At 38.4% G+C, this 24051-nt stretch overlaps 1 protein-coding gene across 2 annotated transcripts in view; it reads left to right on the top strand.

Annotated features, from left to right (window-relative positions):
- znf407 (zinc finger protein 407) overlaps positions 1 to 24051 on the top strand; it is a 201636-nt gene that overhangs the window by 127799 nt on the left and 49786 nt on the right. For both annotated transcript variants that reach the window (XM_034698372.1, XM_034698373.1), the window contains exons 7-9: positions 1107 to 1190; positions 4610 to 4730; positions 17186 to 17364. In XM_034698372.1, coding sequence (XP_034554263.1) covers positions 1107 to 1190; positions 4610 to 4730; positions 17186 to 17364 — 384 coding nt within the window. The remainder of the gene's footprint in view (positions 1 to 1106; positions 1191 to 4609; positions 4731 to 17185; positions 17365 to 24051) is intronic.

Below are 24051 nucleotides of genomic sequence, written 5' to 3'. Positions count from 1 at the left end.
TGGTACACCTGACTCATAAGACATTGAGCCTCTTTCATTTAAATGTGTGTGAATGGGATTTTGTGAGCACTAATGGGCAGCTCGTAACTTGGCAGATCAGCATCTGCCATCAGTGTACGAAAAATCTTAGAGAAAGTAAGATGAGCAAATCAAAGTTGTTTGTGAAAACACACAAATCAATCAATGTGTATTTATGTAGCCCCAAAACACAACAAGTGATATCTGAAGACGCTTTACAAACAGAGCAGGTCTAGACCGTACTCTATGTTCTATTATTACCAAAGACCCAACATCAAGACAGGATAAGATCCAGTCCCATCTTATAGACAGGACTCAGTCTGATCTCATCTTAATCCACCATGAGCAGAGCACTTTGCAGCATTTAGCAAGTTACAGTGGCAAGGACAAACTTCCTTTAACAGGCAGAAACCTCCAGCAGGACCAGACTCATGTTAGACACACATCCTGCCTTCAACGAAATTGGCGACAAAAAAATACAAATACAAATAATAGATTAAGTGACGCAACATGAATAGGGCAATGTATGTATGTACACACACACACACACACACACACACACACACACACACACACAAACACAAACACAAAAACACAGCCTCCCCTATCACAGGGACAGCTCCGTCCTGTAGGAAACAGATTGCCTGTATTCCATGACGTAGTAGAAGCTGGAACGACCACCGGACTCTGCCCTTGGTTTTAAGTCATCTCCCACTCCCCTGTCTGTCTTTGGCTTTCCTATCAATCAAGGCTGACTGGCTCCAAAAAATAACTTGAATATTGTGTAAAAAGATCAAGGTCCCTCTCTATCACCTTTGTGTGTGTGGGGGGGGGTTTTCACAAACTCAATGATTTTTTGTCTGCCTATGTGTTGTCCGTGTCGTGTAGATGTGCATTACTGCAGAAATAAACATGTAGTAAACAGTACGAGTGGCACAAAAGGTTTCCCTTTCCTTCCTTTGTCTCCTTTTTCCTTCCTTTGAAACGTTTCAAAATTATTTCCAAACATTTTTCCTACCATGTTTGTTTTTGTCTCCATCTCAGAGACCCTGATGATTTCTCCTCCCTCTCTCAATCTGTCTCTGTAGGAGAGAAGTCTTATCTGTGTGACCTGTGTGGTTTCGCTGGAGGCACGAGACACGCCCTCACCAAACACAGACGCCAACACACAGGTAAGCAACAACACACACACCCTGAACTCATGTCTGAAACTAATTTAAGCGCCCACACACCTTGTATGTTTGGACCTTTATAATCTCTCTCCGTGATTGACACTTCGGAATCTTAACAGTCACTTTTTCTTCTTCGACTGTTAGCAGCAGTTTGCTTTCTCACACACACACACACACACACACACACACCAACACAGACACACACACACACACACACATACGGGGACATCAGTGTGACATGCTGCTGTCAGTGATAGGCATGTGTACCAGTATGGCTGACTGAATCTGAGATTTTTAATTTCAGTTATCATTTCACCATGTCATTCTGTCGCTTAGGGAAATTGCATTTTTCAGATAGGCTGTCAATAACGAGTGTGTTTTTGGAAATTGGGATAGTGAAACAAATACTGTTCTTAACCGTTGTCTGGCAGGCGTCCAAGGATCAAGAAATCTGTTATAAATATTCATTTAGGTTTTCATAATTCATTTTGTTTGCTCCTCAGTTTCTCTGCCGTTTTCCCTCGAAACCTCCAATTTCTGTCCTCCTCCCTGCGCTGACATGTGTCAATTCCACTGATTAAGCTTCACATTCAAATCTGTTGTCACAGCTGAATATGAAGGAAGGAGCCACCCTGCCTGACTGACTTTTCCTGTCAAAGTTTGACTGATACACATTTTTAAGACTCCTTTTGGTGTCTACATTTTTGTGAAAAGTAAACCATGTTCAAAAATGTTTGAAATCTAATTATTTAATGGATCTAATAATTAGTTAACACTAGGCAACAGACAAGAGTCAGATGATTAACCAACTGTTTAACGCAGCGGTTCCCAAAGTGTGGGTTGGGACCCCCTGGGGGGTTGTGAGACACAAATGGGGGTCAGGAGATGTCTTCCAGAATTTATTTTTTTAATTATCTAAAAAAAGTACATTTTACCTATTTTTCTAGTAAAAATTATCAACAAAAGTAGTCGCTAAACTTGAAATAAAACCTTGAAAATAGAAAATGTAAAGAGTTTTCTTCCTTTCTTTGTTGACAGATGACTCCTAAGTTTAGAGTTAGTGAACAGTTAATTATCAAAAGCATCAGTATCAGCAGGTTAATTCATAACAGCACAGGAAACACAGATACATGCTCATATAGGTAGGGTCATTTTCTACAGACCAGCTAAATGAAGACACATTAAGTCACTTTGAGGGACAGTGGGGGTCGCGAGTCTTTGGCACCTATATTTTGGGGGTCACAGGCTGAAACGTTTGGGAACCCCTGGTTTAATGTATTAAATGTTGTGGAGGTGAGCAGCTTTTGAGAGCAGGATCAAGATTTATTAAAGGCTTTAACATTGACGTCCTTGAACCTGTATAGGGAAATTACAACCTCCAACTTTGCTCTTTGCTATTTAAAAAAGGTCTTTCCTAAATGCTCAATCTGTAGCTTTGCCTTAACAGGTACCTACAGACCTGAGTCCTGAGACTTGGATATCAAGTCAATTTGATTCTTGTCTCTGTAAGATAAATGACTAAGTGTCAAAGATTCTAATTTTCTATCATATAATGAAAGTCATTACCCACCCGGATCCCCATCAACGTTTAATCCATCACTTTTTATGGACATGCATTCTTTAGGTTTAGATCTAGTCTGTTGATTGACTTTCAGAGGTGGAAGTATTAAATTAACAACATCACTTTTGAACTGATGTTAGCTTCTACACTTCAACTAATATCCTGACTAAATGCTACAAAAAGAATCAAACATTTTGAAAAGTGTAGCTGACATCAAGTCCTCCTGCCTGCGTACCACCTGAGTTTTAAACAACTTCAACAGTACAGTGCCTGATTCTTCAACTTTAAGATTGTTCCTCTTTAGAAGGATTTTTATTTTCTTTATTCATCACTCTTCAAATGAATGTTCGTCGTCTCTCAGGTTCTGATTATAAAATGTGTTTTCAGCAGCTTTAGGTTTTTAAACATAAACAGGCTCGTTCTGCCTGCACTGTTCTAATGAAGTAAGCAAACAACAAAATCTGCGCCTTCAACCAAACCTTCAGCAGATTTATGTGCTTCAACTCAAACTGCAGCTCCCGTCCCAGCGGGCACAAACCAGGACCTAGATGTTGATATTTGGTCAGAAGCCAGGTGAAGTCAGATCAGAACAGCCAAGACCCAATATCAACCAGTTAAATCAACATGACTGAAATTATTTCTTGGACCTTCAGACCTGATTTCACCTCGTTTGAACCAGCTTAAATACAGATACAACATCAATATGTCTGAAAACACATTTCTGTCTTATAGTATCAATAAAATGTTAAAAGAGGACAGAAGTGACTATTCTAATGATATTTCCCTCAAAGCAATTTTCCAGTGGCAGTTCAAATCCCATTTACGCAAATCAGTAATATTAACATGTTTTATTTTTCATACAAAATCATAAATATGGCAAATTAGGGGCTGTGTGATGTTAATACGAAGGTTTTTGATAGAAGAATGAAAACAAAGACCAGACATGCTTTGGCACTGAGGCTGCACAGCTCTGACTAGGAAGGTGGAAACACCCCTGGATGGTAACGGAGTTCATTGATAGCTGAAGGACAGCGCTATCTGCGAGTGATTGATGGCCGAAGGTAGTGAACGGCTGGCTGTCATGCAGTAAATCACGAGATCACATCCTGCTGTCTCTTTTGATTTTGTCTTGGTGACTGTGATGCACTTTAATACAATCACTTTAAACACAAAGATGCAACATGTAAAAGTGCTGTTATTATGTGTGTTTAAATATGTGATGTATCTTGCCCTTAAAAAAAAAAAAAAGCCCTTAAATGTCTTTTCAACAGAAAAATGCTCACCAGAAATATTCCAAATTGGAAACTTTCCATGGGAATTATGGAAATGAATGGGAATTTACAGGAATTTATGGGAATTAACTGTGAATTGAGGGTAATTTAATGGAAAGGTGTCATATCCAAGCATAAATATTTGATCGTTATAAGCAGACATCCATCCAAAATAGAAATCATCTGTGCTTCATGTGATGGAGGAATGCACAGTGCATGTAGGGGGCGTGGTCTCAATAGCCCTACAGTAAGCAGTATGCTATGTGCATGTGGTTGAGGAATAGCAGAGATATTCAACTGTACTTACATGAAATCTGGTTGTTTTGGTCAGGATTACGCTCAAATATATTTCCTCCAACTATATTTAAGTTCCCTATTGAGAGCAAACCTTCAGTTTAGTCAATTCCTGCTTTATTCCCATAATTAATTCCCATGGAAAGTATCCAACTTTGAAAATTCCTGGAATTTTGCAACCCTACATATAACTAAGTTACTTGTTCCCTTTTAAAGTGTTTTATATTCATGTATTTGTCAGTTCAACATTTGTGTCCTCTGAGTCTCATCACCGCTCTCTGTCCACCCCACAGGAGAGAGACCCTTCAAATGTAAGCTCTGCAACTTTGCCTCCACCACGCAGTCCCACCTCTCACGGCACAAACGGATTCACACCGGGGAGAAACCATACCGCTGCCCCTGGTGCGACTACAGGTACCGGCTCATTGACCCGCCCGCGCTTGGTGGCGCTGATGGCCGCCAATGTGGCACTGATGATCAGGGGGTTGATAGGTGGGGGGAGGGGTGGGGGCTGTGGGAGAGGTATACAAGTGAGCGAGTGTGTGTGATGGCGAGATAGCAGGTGGCATTGTAGGGTAGTTTGGAGGCGTGCGTTAACGCTCGAGGTTTTGAACGTGTTTGTGTGAGTGTGTGTGTGTGTGTGTGTGTGTGTGTGTGTGTGTGTGTGTGTGTGTGTGTGTGTGTGTGTGAAGGGGGGGAGGGAAAGGTGGAGGGCAGACAGGTCTAATCTCCACAGCATGGCTCCATCTCATCACTCTGCCATCATCAACAGGCCCAGCTAGATCTCACACATACACGCACACATACATGCACACACACACACACACACACACACACACACACACACACACACATGCACACACACACACACACACACACACACACACACACACACACACACACACACAATGTCACTGTCACTGGCAGGTCCCTGTCATTAAAACACCATCATACCACATCAGTAATTACACAGGAAATTGTCGGTGAAATTGAAAAAGTTTTGGCTGGCGTTGCACATCTCCATTTCTCTCTCTCTCTCTCTCTCTCTCTCTCTCTCTCTCTCTCTCTCTCTCTCTCTCTCTCTCACACACACACACACACACCACTCTCTCGTTCGTATTCTTTCATCCTTTGCTTCCTCGTCGGGTTGTGGCAGAGGAGTGTGAAAGGGAATGATCTCAAACCCATCATTGGTTTTAGATGTACTCTTCATTCGTTTTTTCCCCTCTGTGACAAAGTCATTTCAGCAGCTGGCTACACCTGCTCCGCTGCAGTGAAGCGCTCCAGTCGTTCTGTAAGCAGTCCAACTCCCAATGAAACGCTGTGAAGTAATAACTGTAGTCGGACTGTCATCCTGCAATTATCAGAGGATTATCTCACCTTGTAGCTAAAGTCACCCAGTATCTCTTGACTGTACAATGATCGACCGGTGTACAGGGTTCTAACCTGATAGTTTCATAGTGCAGATGAATTAAAGTCAAAGCAAGTGTCATTTAGCTGCAAAAGATACAGACACTTGCTCTGCAGCTGACCAGAGAGAGTTTGCTGTAATGTCCCTTCATTCAATGCATTACCTGCTGTGAGGTCTCATGTTGAATATAGACCTTCTTAAAGCATTCTTTTAGAAGTTTTGTGCTACTAGTTGCTTCCAATGTTACTCCACACTCACTAGGCCCTCACCCCGCTTCCATTCTTATTTTAATAATAATAATGCATAATTGTATTTGTAGAGCACTTTTCAAAAAACAAGTTACAAAGTGCTTTACATGGGCGGCAGTTCATAAAATCACACAAATCAAGATAAAACAATAAGGAATAGTTTGAAAGAAATAAAACTCTCCTAAAAGAACTCCAAAGGAATACAATTATTTTAGAATATATTTCTTAAAATGATTTAAATTCAATTAAATTCAGATTAAATCCGGAAAGGCTCAACCATAAAAAGTTTGTTTTCAAAAGAGGTTTAAAAGAGCTCACTGACTCAGCAGACCTGATCTCCTCGGGCAGATGGTTCCAAAGTGTCAGACCCCTCACTGCGAACGCCCTGTCCCCTTTCCTTTTCATTTTTGTGTTAGGACTGCACATAAACCTCTGCCCGAGGATCTCAATACACGCGTCGGCTCATAAGGTACTAAAAGGTCTGCTGTATAGTTCAGGGAAAGTCCATGTAGAGTTTTAAGGAATCAGTAAAATCTTAAAATCAGTTCTTAAACACACAGGGAGCCAGAGCAAGGAGGCTAAAACCAGAGGAATATGCTCACATTGTTTTGTTCTGGTTAAAGTATAGAGTATTTGTTACTCTCTTTAAAAGAAAGCATTCTCTGCTAAGGTATGCTTCCTCACATTGATAGTAGAGCACAAAGATCTGGAAACATGTTTTGATTATTAGAAATCATTGAGATAGAAAATAAATAACAGTACCCTCCTAACTTCTCTTTTTCGACATCATCACATGCCTTAAACTTTTAGAAGATTCTGAGAAATGTTTTGTAATAGTATTTTTTCTAACTCGTAAAACTGCCATCTAAGATTACAGAACTTGTAAACCATCTTTTCTCTCTGGCTCCCTCTCCTTTCTATTCGTTGTGTGGGCTGATTCTTTTTCTAACATCATGCCAAAATGAGGTAGTACCCACCCTCAATGTATTCATGTCATGTTGGGTTCTTACAGCTAGGTTATTAGTCCCCTAGGTTTTGTTGGACTGGAACTCTTGATTACTATTTAAAATTTTTAAACTCAAAAAAGTAGTTGTTTGTTTGAAGAATTGTATTCTTGTTATGATATAAATTCTACAACTTAACTCAACCCCATAACTCAGAGTAGAAAAATTAGGAAGCATGGAGAGAGCACAGTCATGCATACATTTGTTAAAGCTATCATAGTGTCTCATTAAACTCAGTCTTATTAGGTTATAGGCCTTTGAAATGAAAATGTATGCAAGGAATAGTTAATCATATAAAATTGCAAATTTCTCTTTTTTTATACCTGAGGGCAAATTTTGGTCCCGTATCAGACCTCTGCACGGGCCTATCAGAAAGATACTGTATGTAGAACGAAGCAAATGTTCCTGGCCTCATTGTTCCTGTGCTGATCCTTAATGATCATTACAGATAGTAGCAAATGAAACAGTAAATTAGAAGCCTAATTAACATTTTGGTGGCCCTGGGGGTTCTTAAGGGGTCCAGAGGGCAAGGAAAGGGGGGCAAGGTGGGAGGAGGAGGGATGTTGGGGAAACGCCCCGCTGGCTTACTAATGTGAGGATGAGGAATTGAATGCGGGGGCCTCAGAGAGCCGCGAGGGGCCTCGCCTCCGCTCTGCCTTAACACTGTGAATACATGTTTAAACCCTGGCGTCTCTGGTGGCCTGACCACGATAAGGAGCTACCAGATGAGTTAGCACATTTGACCTTTCAGTGTAAGCCAGGCTTATGAATGGAATACGGTGCTGCTGCTGCTGTAAAGGCATATTTGGGTCTGAAGTAAATTGAGCTCTGGTGTGATTGACAGTTCTTCCTCATAGAAAATGTTTCTATCCATTTTACAGGTTTACGTCTAATATTGCCTGCTAAAATATCCATATTAAATGTAATGGATGACATCTATGGTTCCTGCTTGATACAATGTGATCTCCATCAAGGCTGCTCCTCAAATACATGTAAATGAGCTGGGAGTGAATGATCTATCAAATGCCACTCATCTCCTATTCAGACAGAGATAGATAATGGGGTGGGGGGGATAATTATAGATGGGGAATAGTGGTAAAAATATTCTAATGATATTTCACTGAGAGTCCTGGGCTGTCAATTAATGCTGTCTGTTTGACTATTCTGCAGCTATTTATGCAAGCAGCAAAACTTCTTTACTTCAGTGTTTAAGGAATCATTTCTATTGTTCACAGAGAGATTCTTCCCCTCATTAAAGTCCTTCTGGCATCTTAAACAGTCTAATTGATATGTAGCCTCTGACTCATGCTAAGTTACCATCCTTCTGGGGCTATTATTGTTTATTGAATGCTGCTGCATTCATGTTTCAATCTACCTGTTAGAGTAGTCTTTCAATTTGGCGACAATGGCGGCTCTGTGGATGACACACATACTGTCAGTGCCACGGAGGCTTTCGACCTTGTAAAGTGAAGGGAGAGATGAAGGAGGTGGGGGTGGCATTAATAATGATGGCCGGGCCGAGTTGGCAGAAAAGGATCCAAATAGCACCAATGATCCAAACACACCCCACTCCCAACTCCTAACACACACAAAGGAACACATTTAAATCTCCCCTAACGAAGCGCCTCTCAATTACACCTCTCCCATTACCATACACTCGTTGGGAGGAGGAATATGGAAATGGCTGAAATAAAGGGGAGAGACAGGAAGAAGCAGAGAAGGGGTGATGTATCCATTGAGCATCAGTATGGCTGATTCCCATGGTGAGTGCACGGATGGGGGAGGAAGTTGAAACAGTGTTGGACTAATTAATACAGTGTATAGTAGGAGGGCTGGTGTGGGCTTTCACTAACTGTGGCACCTGCTGACTCCTAAACGCACATTGTGTTGTTTTAATATGACAATTACTCCATTACCATATCTGAGAGATAGCATGGCCCCCCTAGGATTCCACCCGCGCTCTCTTTAGAACCTTTTAGCTCTGCTTCAAATTTATCTATTTATGCCCCTGCTTTAGAATAAGAAATCAGTTCACTTTAACTATGAATACATTTTTTGCAGCATGATTAACTGTAATTTAAGAGCATGTGACAGTTTGAATTATTTAGTCTGTCTATCTTTTATTATGAGGAAGAATAGTAAACAGTTGTGGCCATAATTTCATCGAGAACCTGTCACAGTTTTGCTTATGATGGCAGATATTATAAATAAAACAATATGTGCGACATGTCAACTATTTGGAATAAGTTCAAATATTAATGGTCATGTACATGTGCATTCATCTTTAGTCGATTCCAATATGACATTTTAAATACTTCTTAATTCTTCAAACTCTTCACATGTTCAACATCTGACCTGAAATATATGGTCGCACATACTACATATCATGGTTATAGTTTCGCATTTTTCATTAGTTTTTATTTTTATTTCGTTTTGACGTTTCCAATTTCAGTTTAGTTTTCATTAGTTTTTAAAGCAGGTTCGCTAGTTTAGTTTTTATTTTCTGAAAATGCTTCATTTTAGTTTAGTTTTTATTAGTCTCAGTATTAGTTTTAGTTGAGTTTTATTAGTCTCAGTATTAGTTTTAGTTTAGTTTTATTAGTCTCAGTATTAGTTTGAGTTGAGTTTTTATTAGTCTCAGTATGAGTTTTAGTTGATTTTTATTAGTCTCAGTATTAGGTTTTTGTTAGTCTCAGTATTAGTTTTAGTTTAGTTTTATTAGTCTCAGTATTAGTTTTAGTTTAGTTTTATTAGTCACAGTATTAGTTTTAGTTTAGTTTTATTAGTCTCAGTATTAGTTTTAGTTTAGTTTTATTAGTCTCAGTATTAGTTTAAGTTGAGTTTTTGTTAGTCTTAGTATTAGTTTTAGTTGAGTATTTATTAGTCTCAGTATTAGTTTGAGTTGAGTTTTTATTAGTCTCAGTATTAGTTTTAGTTGATTTTTATTAGTCTCAGTATTAGTTTGAGTTGAGTTTTTATTAGTCTCAGTATTAGTTTTAGTTGATTTTTATTAGTCTCAGTATTAGGTTTTTAGTCTCAGTATTAGTTTTAGTTGAGTTTTTATTAGTCTCAGTATTAGTTTTAGTTTAGTTGTATTAGTCTCAGTATTAGGTTTTTGTTAGTCTCAGTATTAGTTTTAGTTGAGTTTTTATTAGTCTCAGTATTAGTTTTAGTTGAGTTTTTATTAGTCTCAGTATTAGTTTTAGTTTAGTTTTATTAGTCACAGTATTAGTTTTAGTTGATTTTTATTAGTCTCAGTATTAGTTTGAGTTGAGTTTTTATTAGTCTCAGTATTAGTTTTAGTTGATTTTTATTAGTCTCAGTATTAGGTTTTTGTTAGTCTCAGTATTAGTTTTAGTTGAGTTTTTATTAGTCTCAGTATTAGTTTTAGTTTAGTTGTATTAGTCTCAGTATTAGGTTTTTGTTAGTCTCAGTATTAGTTTTAGTTGAGTTTTTATTAGTCTCAGTATTAGTTTTAGTTGAGTTTTTATTAGTCTCAGTATTAGTTTTAGTTTAGTTTTATTAGTCACAGTATTAGTTTTAGTCTAATTTTATTAGTCTCAGTATTAGTTTTAGTTGAGTTTTTATTAGTCTCAGTATTAGTTTTAGTTGAGTTTTATTAGTCTCAGTATTAGTTTTAGTTGATTTTTATTAGTCTCAGTATTAGTTTGAGTTGAGTTTTTATTAGTCTCAGTATTAGTTTAAGTTGATTTTTATTAGTCTCAGTATTAGGTTTTTAGTCTCAGTATTAGTTTTAGTTGAGTTTTTATTAGTCTCAGTATTAGTTTTAGTTTAGTTGTATTAGTCTCAGTATTAGGTTTTTGTTAGTCTCAGTATTAGTTTTAGTTGAGTTTTTATTAGTCTCAGTATTAGTTTTAGTTTAGTTTTATTAGTCTCAGTATTAGTTTAAGTTGAGTTTTATTAGTCTTAGTATTAGTTTTAGTTGAGTATTTATTAGTCTCAGTATTAGTTTGAGTTGAGTTTTTATTAGTCTCAGTATTAGTTTTAGTTGATTTTTATTAGTCTCAGTATTAGTTTGAGTTGAGTTTTTATTAGTCTCAGTATTAGTTTTAGTTGATTTTTATTAGTCTCAGTATTAGGTTTTTAGTCTCAGTATTAGTTTTAGTTGAGTTTTTATTAGTCTCAGTATTAGTTTTAGTTTAGTTGTATTAGTCTCAGTATTAGGTTTTTGTTAGTCTCAGTATTAGTTTTAGTTGAGTTTTTATTAGTCTCAGTATTAGTTTTAGTTGAGTTTTTATTAGTCTCAGTATTAGTTTTAGTTTAGTTTTATTAGTCACAGTATTAGTTTTAGTTGATTTTTATTAGTCTCAGTATTAGTTTGAGTTGAGTTTTTATTAGTCTCAGTATTAGTTTTAGTTGATTTTTATTAGTCTCAGTATTAGGTTTTTGTTAGTCTCAGTATTAGTTTTAGTTGAGTTTTTATTAGTCTCAGTATTAGTTTTAGTTTAGTTGTATTAGTCTCAGTATTAGGTTTTTGTTAGTCTCAGTATTAGTTTTAGTTGAGTTTTTATTAGTCTCAGTATTAGTTTGAGTTGAGTTTTTATTAGTCTCAGTATTAGTTTTAGTTGATTTTTGTTAGTCTCAGTATTAGTTTGAGTTGAGTTTTTATTAGTCTCAGTATTAGTTTTAGTTGATTTTTATTAGTCTCAGTATTAGGTTTTTGTTAGTCTCAGTATTAGTTTTAGTTGAGTTTTTATTAGTCTCAGTATTAGTTTTAGTTTAGTTGTATTAGTCTCAGTATTAGGTTTTTGTTAGTCTCAGTATTAGTTTTAGTTGAGTTTTTATTAGTCTCAGTATTAGTTTTAGTTGAGTTTTTATTAGTCTCAGTATTAGTTTTAGTTTAGTTTTATTAGTCACAGTATTAGTTTTAGTCTAATTTTATTAGTCTCAGTATTAGTTTTAGTTGAGTTTTTATTAGTCTCAGTATTAGTTTTAGTTGAGTTTTATTAGTTTCAGTATTAGTTTTATTTGAGTTTTTATTAGTCTCAGTATTAGTTTTAGTTGAGTTTTATTAGTCACAGTATTAGTTTTATTTGAGTTTTTATTAGTCTCAGTATTAGTTTTAGTTGAGTTTTATTAGTTTCAGTATTAGTTTTATTTGAGTTTTTATTAGTCTCAGTATTAGTTTTAGTTGAGTTTTATTAGTCTCAGTATTAGTTTTATTTGAGTTTTTATTAGTCTCAGTATTAGTTTTAGTTTAGTTTTATTAGTCACAGTAGTAGTTTTAGTTTAGTTTTATTAGTCTCAGTATTAGTTTAAGTTGAGTTTTATTAGTCTCAGTATTAGTTTTAGTTGAGTATTTATTAGTCTCAGTATTAGTTTTAGTTGAGTTTTTATTAGTCTCAGTATTAGTTTTAGTTGAGTTTTATTAGTCTCAGTATTAGTTTTAGTTGAGTATTTATTAGTCTCAGTATTAGTTTGAGTTGAGTTTTTATTAGTCTCAGTATTAGTTTTAGTTGATTTTTGTTAGTCTCAGTATTAGTTTGAGTTGAGTTTTTATTAGTCTCAGTATTAGTTTTAGTTGATTTTTATTAGTCTCAGTATTAGGTTTTTGTTAGTCTCAGTATTAGTTTTAGTTGAGTTTTTATTAGTCTCAGTATTAGTTTTAGTTTAGTTTTATTAGTCACAGTATTAGTTTTAGTCTAATTTTATTAGTCTCAGTATTAGTTTTAGTTGAGTTTTATTAGTCTCAGTATTAGTTTTATTTGAGTTTTTATTAGTCTCAGTATTAGTTTTAGTTTAGTTTTATTAGTCACAGTAGTAGTTTTAGTTTAGTTTTATTAGTCTCAGTATTAGTTTTAGTTTAGTTTTATTAGTCACAGTATTAGTTTTAGTTTAGTTTTATTAGTCTCAGTATTAGTTTTAGTTGAGTTTTTATTAGTCTCAGTATTAGTTTTAGTTGAGTTTTTATAAGTGTCAGTATTAGTTTAAGTTGAGTTTTTATTAGTCTCAGTATTAGTTTTAGTTGAGTATTTATTAGTCTCAGTATTAGTTTGAGTTGAGTTTTTATTAGTCTCAGTATTAGTTTTAGTTGATTTTTGTTAGTCTCAGTATTAGTTTGAGTTGAGTTTTTATTAGTCTCAGTATTAGTTTTAGTTGATTTTTATTAGTCTCAGTATTAGGTTTTTGTTAGTCTCAGTATTAGTTTTAGTTGAGTTTTTATTAGTCTCAGTATTAGTTTTAGTTTAGTTTTATTAGTCACAGTATTAGTTTTAGTCTAATTTTATTAGTCTCAGTATTAGTTTTAGTTGAGTTTTTATTAGTCTCAGTATTAGTTTTAGTTGAGTTTTATTAGTTTCAGTATTAGTTTTAGTTGAGTTTTTATTAGTCTCAGTATTAGTTTTAGTTGAGTTTTATTAGTCTCAGTATTAGTTTTATTTGAGTTTTTATTAGTCTCAGTATTAGTTTTAGTTGAGTTTTATTAGTTTCAGTATTAGTTTTATTTGAGTTTTTATTAGTCTCAGTATTAGTTTTAGTTTAGTTTTATTAGTCACAGTAGTAGTTTTAGTTTAGTTTTATTAGTCTCAGTATTAGTTTTAGTTTAGTTTTATTAGTCACAGTATTAGTTTTAGTTTAGTTTTATTAGTCTCAGTATTAGTTTTAGTTGAGTTTTTATTAGTCTCAGTATTAGTTTTAGTTTAGTTTTATTAGTCTCAGTATTAGTTTTAGTTGAGTTTTTATTAGTCTCAGTATTAGTTTTAGTTGAGTTTTTATAAGTGTCAGTATTAGTTTAAGTTGAGTTTTTATTAGTTTTAGTTTAGTTTTATTAGTCTCAGTATTAGTTTGAGTTTAGTTTTATTAGTTTCAGTATTAGTTTGAGTTTAGTTTTATTAGTCTCAGTATTAGTTTTAGTCTTTTATGTAACATGGGTTAGTTTTCAGGGTCAAAAAGGTCAGTAAAGGCATCGTGTAAGCTTCCTCCCTCCCGTGATGTTCCTGCGTATGTACTGACCAGCAGCTGTCGGGTCGCTGGTGGAAGCAATGCATCAGTGTTCTCTGTGGTTGTCTCAGGCTCCATCATGCTGCCTGGAAAACTAAAGACATTTTCTGTGTAATTTTAGTTTATTTTAGTGAGTTTTGTAAACTCACAATACAGTTACAGTTAGTTATCGTTTTTTTGTAAAACCTCTTTGTTTTTATTTCAGTTAAAATGTTTTTTCACCTCTTGTTTTCATTATTTCATTAGTTTTTGTTAACGATAACAACCCTGCCTCACACCCTTGTAAAACACACCTTATTAAGAGACATGGAGGCTACGTTACATTAGCTTAATTATGGCAGAGGGACAAAGTTTTGTATCCACCAAAGTGAAGTCAGCAGGGTTGGAGCTTTCCGGGTACATCAAGACTGACCAAGGAGTTACTGAAGACGAGTGGTCACCTGTCTGCAAATTCTGCTGCAAAAAAGTTGCAGCAAACACATCAAACTCAATACAGCATCTACACACCCTAGTAAAAGTAATACATAGTAACTGCATGATGTTAGGTTAGTGGCAAGTTACTTGATGAAACACTGAGTTGGTGGTTAGCGTGTCAGATACAATCGATGGCATAGCGGGGACATTTGGGCTTGCAGTGCAAATAAACAAATGCAACACAGCAACAAAGTGGTGTGAAGTCTATAGAAGAAACAAAATCCTCCTCCTAAGGACTTTGATCTATGAGCAGTTAGCGTTGCTTCCTCCCACCTGTGTGGAGAAAACACAAAGCATTTTAGGTCAAATGACCTAGCCTAAACACTAAGATAACATTTCTTGATGAATGCATAATAATCAAACCATCAGAATCTGGTCTCACCGTTACATCCATAGTGGTGAGCAACCTCTGAGGGCACATACGGCTGGGAGGAACATGTTGTGCAGAAGTAATGTTGTGACATCGTAATCTTTGTCATGGTGGAACAGAGATGTTCAGGACAAAAACGACTGAAGCTTCTGAGGCAAACAAGACAAGTGACAATGACCAACTAAAAACAAAGTCAAGAAAACATGACGGAGCCTTTCTTGCTCTCAGGTTCACAGTGAATGCAGTGGGAGATGAGGGAGACCGGTGAGTGTTTTATGTCTTGAAAAGTGTTGGCAGCTGACAATATGGGACCCGACAAATGAAGACGACACTTCAGAACATTACACCGCAGCCACGTCAACAAACCACTCAAGTGTTAGAAAACGTGATGAATGCCGTCAGGAGGTACATCATTTTGTAAAAAGCTGCTTCAGTGAACAACATTGTACTCATTTGCTTCATACAAAGTTGTGTATTGCCTAGTGCAAGAAACCACACGTGTTAGCAGAGTAGCTCATGTTCCCTGCAGCACTGGGTATCAACTATGCTGGATGAGACAAAGGCTGCAAAGATGAGGGCTGTCCCTCTTTCCCTGAACACAGGTGCGAGATGTCTGTGTGACATTTCAGATGATCTAGAAGAACAACTCATGTCACAAGAACAGGTTTGATAAAGTTAAACTGGCAGAGACTTAGCACTGTGATTGCATGTGATGTTAAGTTTTCTGTGTTTCTGAAAAAAGCATATTGTGATGTGACGATACAATCTGGGAGCAAATGTCACAAAAAGTAGTTTGATGCATGAAGATGAGATGATAATATTCTTCCCCCCCTGAACAAGAAGAGAGTTTTGGCTTACAATACTTACAATATAAAAGTCACAGCTACATTCCACATACACCAAATAATCTGACAATCCTGCAGACCATAGAGGGCAGTACATGAAAGATGCTATTTGTGTTGCACAATTGAAATGACTGAAAGAGAGATGTGTTCATGATTGTTTGATCAAGCTAAATGTGGCCCTTTTAGTCACTATTTCATTCAGTTGGGGGGCCCTAAACATTTCCCTCCTCCAAGGGGGGCCTGACAGAAACAGTTTGGGAACAACTGAATGAGATGGTTTTAAATCCATCAGTGAATTTTCAAAACAGACTTTTTTTATATATATATATATATGTGGATTACTCCTTTAAAAGCAGCATGTGACTCAAAACCTACTGTAGTGTATCATCACAAGAGCCTTCATTGTTCACCAGTGGCTGGTGCTTATGTTATTCATGCAGCATGAACAGAACCCAGTAAGGGTCCTCTTAGTTTTTTTTAGGGCCCCAATGGAGCTCGGGCCGGACCCCATGATGGAGAGAGGTGTCTCTGCAAAAGTGAAAACAAATTCTCTCCTCGGCTGGCGTGAGCTATGGCACTGTGAGGCTTTATTGTCCCGGCCAAGGTGATAAGGGAGAGTAATTGCGTATTATACTGTCCGAGAATGTCAGGTCCAAACTGAGCACGAGTGCCCCATCCATCAACACATGATGGTGTGTGTTTATGTGTGTGTATGTTCTACACTGCGCATACTTGCTTGCATGATGCATTATATGTGTACTCTCCTGTGCACTTGTATGTGTGGAAGAGGGTGTTTATGGATTCAGGTCTGTGGTTAGATCTGGGTAGTCGTATCAAGAGATCAAATTTTGACTTTACTGTGGTTTGTTCATGTCTATGTATGTATGTATGTGCATGTTTGTCTGGCCCATTGTGTGTGTTTGTGTGCGTGTGTCTCTGTGTCTGTGTGTCTGTGTGTCTGTGTGTGTCTGTAGGCAGGTTTAGATAGAGCCTGGGAGCAGGTCAGGCAGCATCATTAATCAGCAGAGGCTTGTGTGTGACTCTCTGAGCTGACATCATTACATCGTACACCCTGCAGCAGCTCACTGCTTGGCCTGCCCTGTCTGACCAGCCCAAAGACCACAGACCCTCACACACCAACATTGACTCAAACACAACATACCAGAATATCAAAGAAATTGCAGGATGTTAATATTGTTTTTACAACAAGCCAAGTTTGCGTATTTGTGTAATCAATCTTCAGTTCTTCGGTGGTTGTGGGATTGTACCGCACAGACGTATTTAGGCAGTGAATGCTTTGAGAGTCTGTCCAAACAAGGCTGCTCCCTCAGCTCCAAAGCCCAGCCATTTTATTCCAGTGTGTGCATGTACGTGTGTGTTAGTGTGTGATCATTGTAACAAAATAAAATGTTAGTACAGCAAACCTTTCTTGGGAGCACTGCCAAGCGTTTATCTTGTGTTTTCTCCCTCAGGACACTCATCTTTTAATCTTTGTTTTTTTATATATATTTATTCCAAAAAGGAATTAGGCCTTTTATCTTTGTTTGTCTCCCTTAGATCCAACTGTGCTGAGAACATCCGGAAGCACATCCTCCACACGGGCAAACATGAGGGCGTGAAGATGTACAACTGTCCCAAATGTCCTAATGCCACAAACTCTCCCATGGAGTTCCGCAACCACCTGAAAGAGAACCACCCGGACATCGAGAATCCAGACCTCGCCTACCTTCATGCAGGTAACCAACAGTTTAATTTGTACTGTGGGACGCTCTGTTAAATAAATGATACAATGAAATTAGAATCAAGTGTTTCACAAAGGAGTTATCTCACCGCTTTAGAAGGAATCTGGTGACTAACTAGTAAGCATGTGTTTATGCAGCTGATCTGGCATTATCTGTACATGGGCTTTGCTTTCTGGTCTCAATATGCATCGTCGACCATGCTGTTCCTTTCCCTACAACAGAAACGTCTTTAAAGGAATACCATTTCACTATAAACAAATGCCTGTTCACAAACAGTGCTCTCAAATACATTTTTTAAGATACCTTGAACATCATTGAAGTTTCAGAATTATCTACAGCAGTTTTCTGACTTACTTTCACTGTTCCACATTTTGTTGTCCTGCTGCTGACCAGCTCCACTGCATTATCTGAAAGTAAAAAAGAACGCTCGCCCGGTTCTGTGCTGTCAGTGCTCATGGAAAGTACTCCTCCGCTTTGTTGAAACATGTTTTGTCTGATGTGGAGAAACTTCTTACATTCTAAAAGCCCTCTGTCATCTCTGTCTGATTTCCACACAGTCAGGCAAAGTTAAGTATGTGCCCTACCTAGAGTTGTTACAATACCAGTCATTTGGAACTTTGATATGATAACAGTAAAATTCAAGTAACATTAAAACCTGTTTCCATACCACAGCAACAACAAAAAGACCTGGGTACCCAAGGTTTGTTAAATGTGTGACTTTAGAGTGTGCTCTCTGTATTTTCCTAGTTGTATTATTTTGGACATTTTATGGGCGTCTGCTTTTGTGGTTCTGAGCTAACAGCCAACAGTCTGCAGGTGGAGAATGTTAATTCATAGGGACCCGGTGACATTGCTGTCTCTCTCCTCTGCAACACATATAAACTTATCGATTGCAGCTTTTTGAGACATCAGAATGACTACAAATGTCAGTATTTGCCGACCTGTGAATGACAACAGGCTGTGACAGACGGCGGAGCAGAGAGACACACAGCAGGCAGGAAGAAGCACGACTTCAACAGCAAACAAACAAAGTGCAGCACCTTCTTGCGCATTTGGTTGTGGTGTGGGAGTCTTTAGGAGTTCTTAAGAGCGTGACCTGAAACAATCAGAAAAGAATGTCTGATATGTATTTTTCTAGGCTTTGTTATCTTTACTGGAACTCTCTCTTGACTTTATCTCAGTGTTGATCAAGGAAAAAGCTACATTACTGTAGATCTTATCCTTTTTCTTTTGTTATATAACAGACGGCATTGAAATGGTCAAAGCATTGAAAATTTGCCAATCTCAGCCCTGCTAATATTCTTTCATGAATCTCAGCACATCACTGGGTCTCAGGTGGGGAAAGAGCGTGTTGTAACATAACAATACCACCAGCTGGTTCAAAAATGGTAAAGCCAACTTCACTGACAGGAGCAGAGAGCGACCAAAGAGCCAGCAGACTGGAGTCACACTGTCTGGTGTCATGCAGCCCTCTGTTGTCTTCACTTCTCTTCTGCTGTCACTGTCGGTTTGTGGTGATTTTCACAGTTGATTTTTGGAAGTTTACAGCCTGGCATGCTGTGCTCCTGAATTGTTCTCTGCATTGTCCCCTCAAAGCAACTTTATCTTAACCACTGCAATGTCTCAGTTTTGAACTCATCATCTGCCAATTTGGTATTAAAGTGGACTTTGAAAATGTCAAGCTCTAACATAAGATGCTCTTGGTATTCATTAATAGGGGCGTTGGGATCCCTTGCTCCTGGAGCTTTGACCCTATCATAGACTCAAACGCAGGATGTTTCTTCCTGCATCTCTTGCTTTGTCAGTTTTGACCATTTCTAAAAATCTGTCTCTTTGAGTTCCCTGAACTTTGTAGAAGTGCCATAATAAATCAGTGAACGCCTCGCCTCAAGGCACAAAAAGAGTAGCTGCAAACATATTTTGTTCACTGCTCACTTTTTTCTGCTGTTTTAAGCATTTGAACTCCACCACCTTCTGTGTACTTGCACCAATCAGCCATAACATGATGGCCACTGACAGCTGAAGCTAATACCTTTGATTATCTCTTGACGATGGCACCTGTCAGTGGGTGGGATATGACAGATCGTTTGTGAAAATATTGTCAGAGAAAATATTGAGTTTGAAGCAGGAAAAATGAGCGAGTGTGAGGATGTGAGTGACTTGACATGGACCAAACTCTGACGGTTAGGGTCAGAGCTCTGGGTCTCGTCGTCTCCAAAACTCCAGCTCTTTGTGGTGTGTTCCAGATCTGCAGTGGTCTGTACCTCCCAAAAGTAGTCCAAGGAAGGAAACCCGGTTAACTGGTGACAGTGTCATGGGTGGCCAAGGCTCATTGACGTGCTTGTGGAGTAAAGGCTGGCCCGAGTGGTCTGATCCAATAGAAGACCTACTGGAGCTCAAACTGCTGAAAAAGTTAATGCTGGTTCTGATAGAAAGGTGTCAGAACACACAGTGCTTCGCAGTTTGTCACATAGCCAGACTGGTCAGGGAGCCCATGTTGACCCTGTCCACCACTGAAAGCACCAACAGTGTCAGAGCTGAACCAAGGAACGAATGGAAGGGGGTCTGGAGGAACACAACAATAAGTTGAAGGTGTCGATTTGGCCTTTGTATTCTTCAGGTTTCAATTCAATCAAGCATATGTGGTATGTGCTGGACAACCAAGTCCAATCCATGTCTTGGCGACAGATACCACAGCACACCTTCAGAGGTCTAGAGGAGTCCATATCTCAACAAGTCAGGACTGCTTCTGGCCCTGGTGTTGAGAGCAGGGCCTTAATGTTAGGTATGTGGTCATAATGTTGTGGCCGTTCCTCTGATCTTCTGGCTTCTGTAATGTGCACAAACTGTACACACACACATATGGTATACTCCCCCAGACAAATCAACATTTGAAACCATTCCTCTGAATCAAGTCACCTGGCTGCCTCTGCCAGTCGGCCCAGGCCCTATTATTCTTCAGAGGTCAGGTCCTCCAGAACCTGAGAGTGTGTTTTTTGTCGATGGATCAAGTCCTGCTATTCAGCGGTGATGGAGGGCACCGAGCAACAAAGAGCCAGCGCTCAGATTGTTGGTCCAGCCATCCCTGCCAATCACTCAGGCTATGGAGACGGATGAAATCTTGTTCCTGCTCTATTGGTTCTTTTGTATCACAATGTTCTTCCTTTGTCCTTGAAGGCCACCAAATCCAATCGGCAGAGTGCTTGTCCTTCAGGGGAGCAGAGAGGACAGCCTTTATCCTGTTATCCCTTTGACCTTAAATAAAAGCAGTGAAGTCGGAGGGGAGCACCATGGGAAAGAGGCCAGACAGGGACATTACTAGAAAATGGCTGCATTCTGGCTGCCCTGTGGTTTGTTTCCTGTTGAAACGAATGGATCAGAGTTAGGTGTTTGTGCTGACTCTGGAAAGTTGATTTCTTTGAATGTCTTGGTACATAACCAAATTTGAGGACCAACTTCTGTCTGTTTCTCCTACACTCCCACGTCCTAACCTTTTTACCTTCACCTACTCTCAAAAACACCTTCCTGTTTCATATTCTCATAACCCTCTCACCTTTACCTAAAGCACACCTTTACACTCCTTCTTACCCTTTAACCCCGGAATTTCCCTCACCTCTGTTTGTCCTTATGCATGGCTGACCTCGAGGTGAAGAAGACAGTCCCATGGATATATTTTGTTGTTTTGTGTACAACAAACCAAGCACATAGTTTAAGTTTCAGTTTTATGAGTGAAGGTCAGATCTTGTCTGGATTTCGTGTCTACTTTCAGTCATCTGGAGGAAATATATTCTCCTCTTTCAGTTAAGCTAAGTAGCAGGTTTTCAAGATGTCATCTTGACGCTCTTATTAATATTCTGCTCATACCATACCACAGATATGAACCCTGAGACTGACAGCTAAAGAAATGAGTGCTTCTTACCACTAGAAGAAAACTCTGAATAGCAGCAATTTGCAGAGTAGTTTCTCATTCCTTCTAGTTTTCATGGATGCATTACAGTTTGTTATTGTTAGTTTGTTTGTTTGGCATAACTTTGCCTTATGGTAGCAACGTGTAAATAAACCACAGCGGGAAAGCAGGAAATCAACAACCCTCTTCACTTGATTAAGACCAAAGCAATCAGACTATAGGTGGCTTGAGAAGTACACTTGTGATCTCTCCTTCTTTCAAAAGAAGAAAAAAGGGGAGGTGGAGGGTTGGTGGTAGAAAGAGCAGTGTTTCATCTAAGTAGACAGAACGAGACCAAAAGAAAGAGACAGGGGAAAAAAAGATTAAGAAGGTAGATGTTGAATTAACCTGCTTGTGATTGCTCTCTGTCAGAGTGGCACCAGGGCCAGCAGCGAGAGCCAAATCATCTGTGATGGCCCTTCCCGCTGTTCCCCCTTTGAAAGACACAGATCAAACGCACCCTAGTCACGGGCCCTTGCAGCCCCTCGCGCCCGATTGATTGACACCCGAACGTCTCCGCTACTGCTCTGTCTCTCCGTATCACTCTCTCTTTCTCTACCCCTCTCTCTCTCTCTCTCTCTCTCCTCGTCTTCCCTTCTTTATTCAGCGTCGCACTTCGTATTAAAGCCCTTCTCAAGGATGAAAGCAGAGGTCCTTTGCAAACGAAGGAAGAGAGGGAATTAGACCCAGCAAGTGATGGAGAGGAATGATGATTAGAATTATAAGGGGAAAAGAAGGAAAAAAAGGAGGTTAGATATGTGAGGGGGGGAAATGTTGCTGATAGGACACATTTTAATAAAATGGTAATGACATTTGTCTTCCTTGTGAGATCTGCAGAGAGATACGCCAGAGAGAGGTGGCGGTGCCTGTGTGATCTCGACACAGATAGTGCTGCAGCTGTACTAAAGCTACAGCTTCCTCTGCAAGTTTGCTAAATGACCCTACCCTACTAGAACTTTCTTCCTACTTAAAATGCTGCAAGTAAGCCACAAGTGGAGAAGCTTTGGGAAATGGTATACTTCCTTCTTTCTTTGTTATCTCCCTCCAGCGAGGTCAGCTGTGGTTGCAGGCAATGGCTTTGTAAGAAAAAAGTCAGCCTCCTGTCCTGTTTGGTACCAAAATCTATGTTACACTCGCACACACACACACACACACACACACACACACACACACAAAGGTGAGATGTCGTCTAGTTAGCTTTGTCAGAGCATCTTTATCCCGCTATTTTTAATTGTAAAATATTTCCCTAATTTTAAACCAAGGTTATAATTGCACATCTTGGGGGCATAGAGATCAAATGCTTTGTAATTAGCTTACAGCAACTGAGTGCTTGGATCTGCTGCTTAGCGCCTAAAAAGATAAAACAAATAAATAAATAAACTTCTTCCAGGCATTGTTTCTGCTTTATGCAGATTCTATTTTCCTTAATAATGCATGATGGATGGTTACCGTAGAGGGCTCGAGGAGACCTGGCCTTGTAAGTGATGATCTTAATACACAGTTACAACCACAGGCAAATTCATTTGTTGCATATATTTTTCCTTATTAAACAAATCTGTAAACAAATATGGGTTTGGATGGCTTTTACTTAAGTTATGCATCCGTGTGCCTTCCTGGCTCCCCTCCCTCGCTTTCACCTTCTGTTCATCATGTAATGAAACATTACTCTCCTGAGTTTAACTCACGCATTGTGTTACAGCTGCGTGTGGGATTGTGGAGGACAGGTGTGTATGTCATGCAAATGTGTCCTGGTATCCTAGCGAATATGACACTGTGTCGACGTCGTGAAAGAAGCCACAGACACTGGCGATAAAATCAACATCTGTTTCTAATAACAATGTGTTAAATGTGACACGCTTCTATGTGGGAAAATGTGAAAAACAACAATGCATCACAGTTCTTTGAAAAACACCTATAGGACATCAAGTCGTCAGCATTAGTGATGAACCTGCGTCTTTGTGTCACCGTCCGTATGTTGCCTTCACATGATAGGCATTAATGAAAAAAGTCATTCTGTTCAGTGCGATGTAAAATCAGATTAACAGCGCGGCTTATTGTGCTGATGCTGTCACAGCAAGGAGTCAGGCTTTTTGAGTTGTTCCTTACAAAGTCAACAATGAGGGATTTACTGGCTTAATGGGAAACAAAAAATACTTTCAGCAGCAAAGAAAAGGAGAAACTATAACTTAAAGATGAAAGTATCAATGCAGTCTTTCACAGGAAACACAGACTGCTGTTTTCTACCAAAGACTGTCAAATGTTCGTCTGATGAATTCAGCCATGAACATGAAAAAACAAGGCCTTCTCTCTGTCGTAGTCGCTGTTTGTCTTCAGGACTGTTTTTGTAACACCTGATGTCTTGTCATCCAGTGTTCCTCATATCTGTTTTCCCTGACTAAACAAAAACAACTTCAGCACACCTGCATGTGTACACTTGAAGACCAGCTCAAGCCAGAGGTGTTAATTGGAGAAGTCCCTCATGGAGGAACACCTTATGATTAGTTCAGGTGTAGGGCTCACTTTGTATACAGCTTTATAGGGTTGTAAGTCTGAAGTTTCATTGGTTTATAATTTCTATTGATCAGTTTTTGACAATGTCGTTTTGGGAGCTATTATAGATTTAATCTTAGTCTTAAAACAAAAACGTCTGAGTTTTTATCACATTTTAGTCTGTTTGCCCTTTACAGTTTGAGTCCATAAAACGTCATTACAGCTTAGTCATAACTTACATGTGT

Source organism: Notolabrus celidotus, chromosome 12 (assembly GCF_009762535.1).
Source record: "Notolabrus celidotus isolate fNotCel1 chromosome 12, fNotCel1.pri, whole genome shotgun sequence".
Taxonomy (NCBI): domain Eukaryota; kingdom Metazoa; phylum Chordata; class Actinopteri; order Labriformes; family Labridae; genus Notolabrus; species Notolabrus celidotus.
This window is presented reverse-complemented; position numbering and strand designations above follow the sequence as displayed.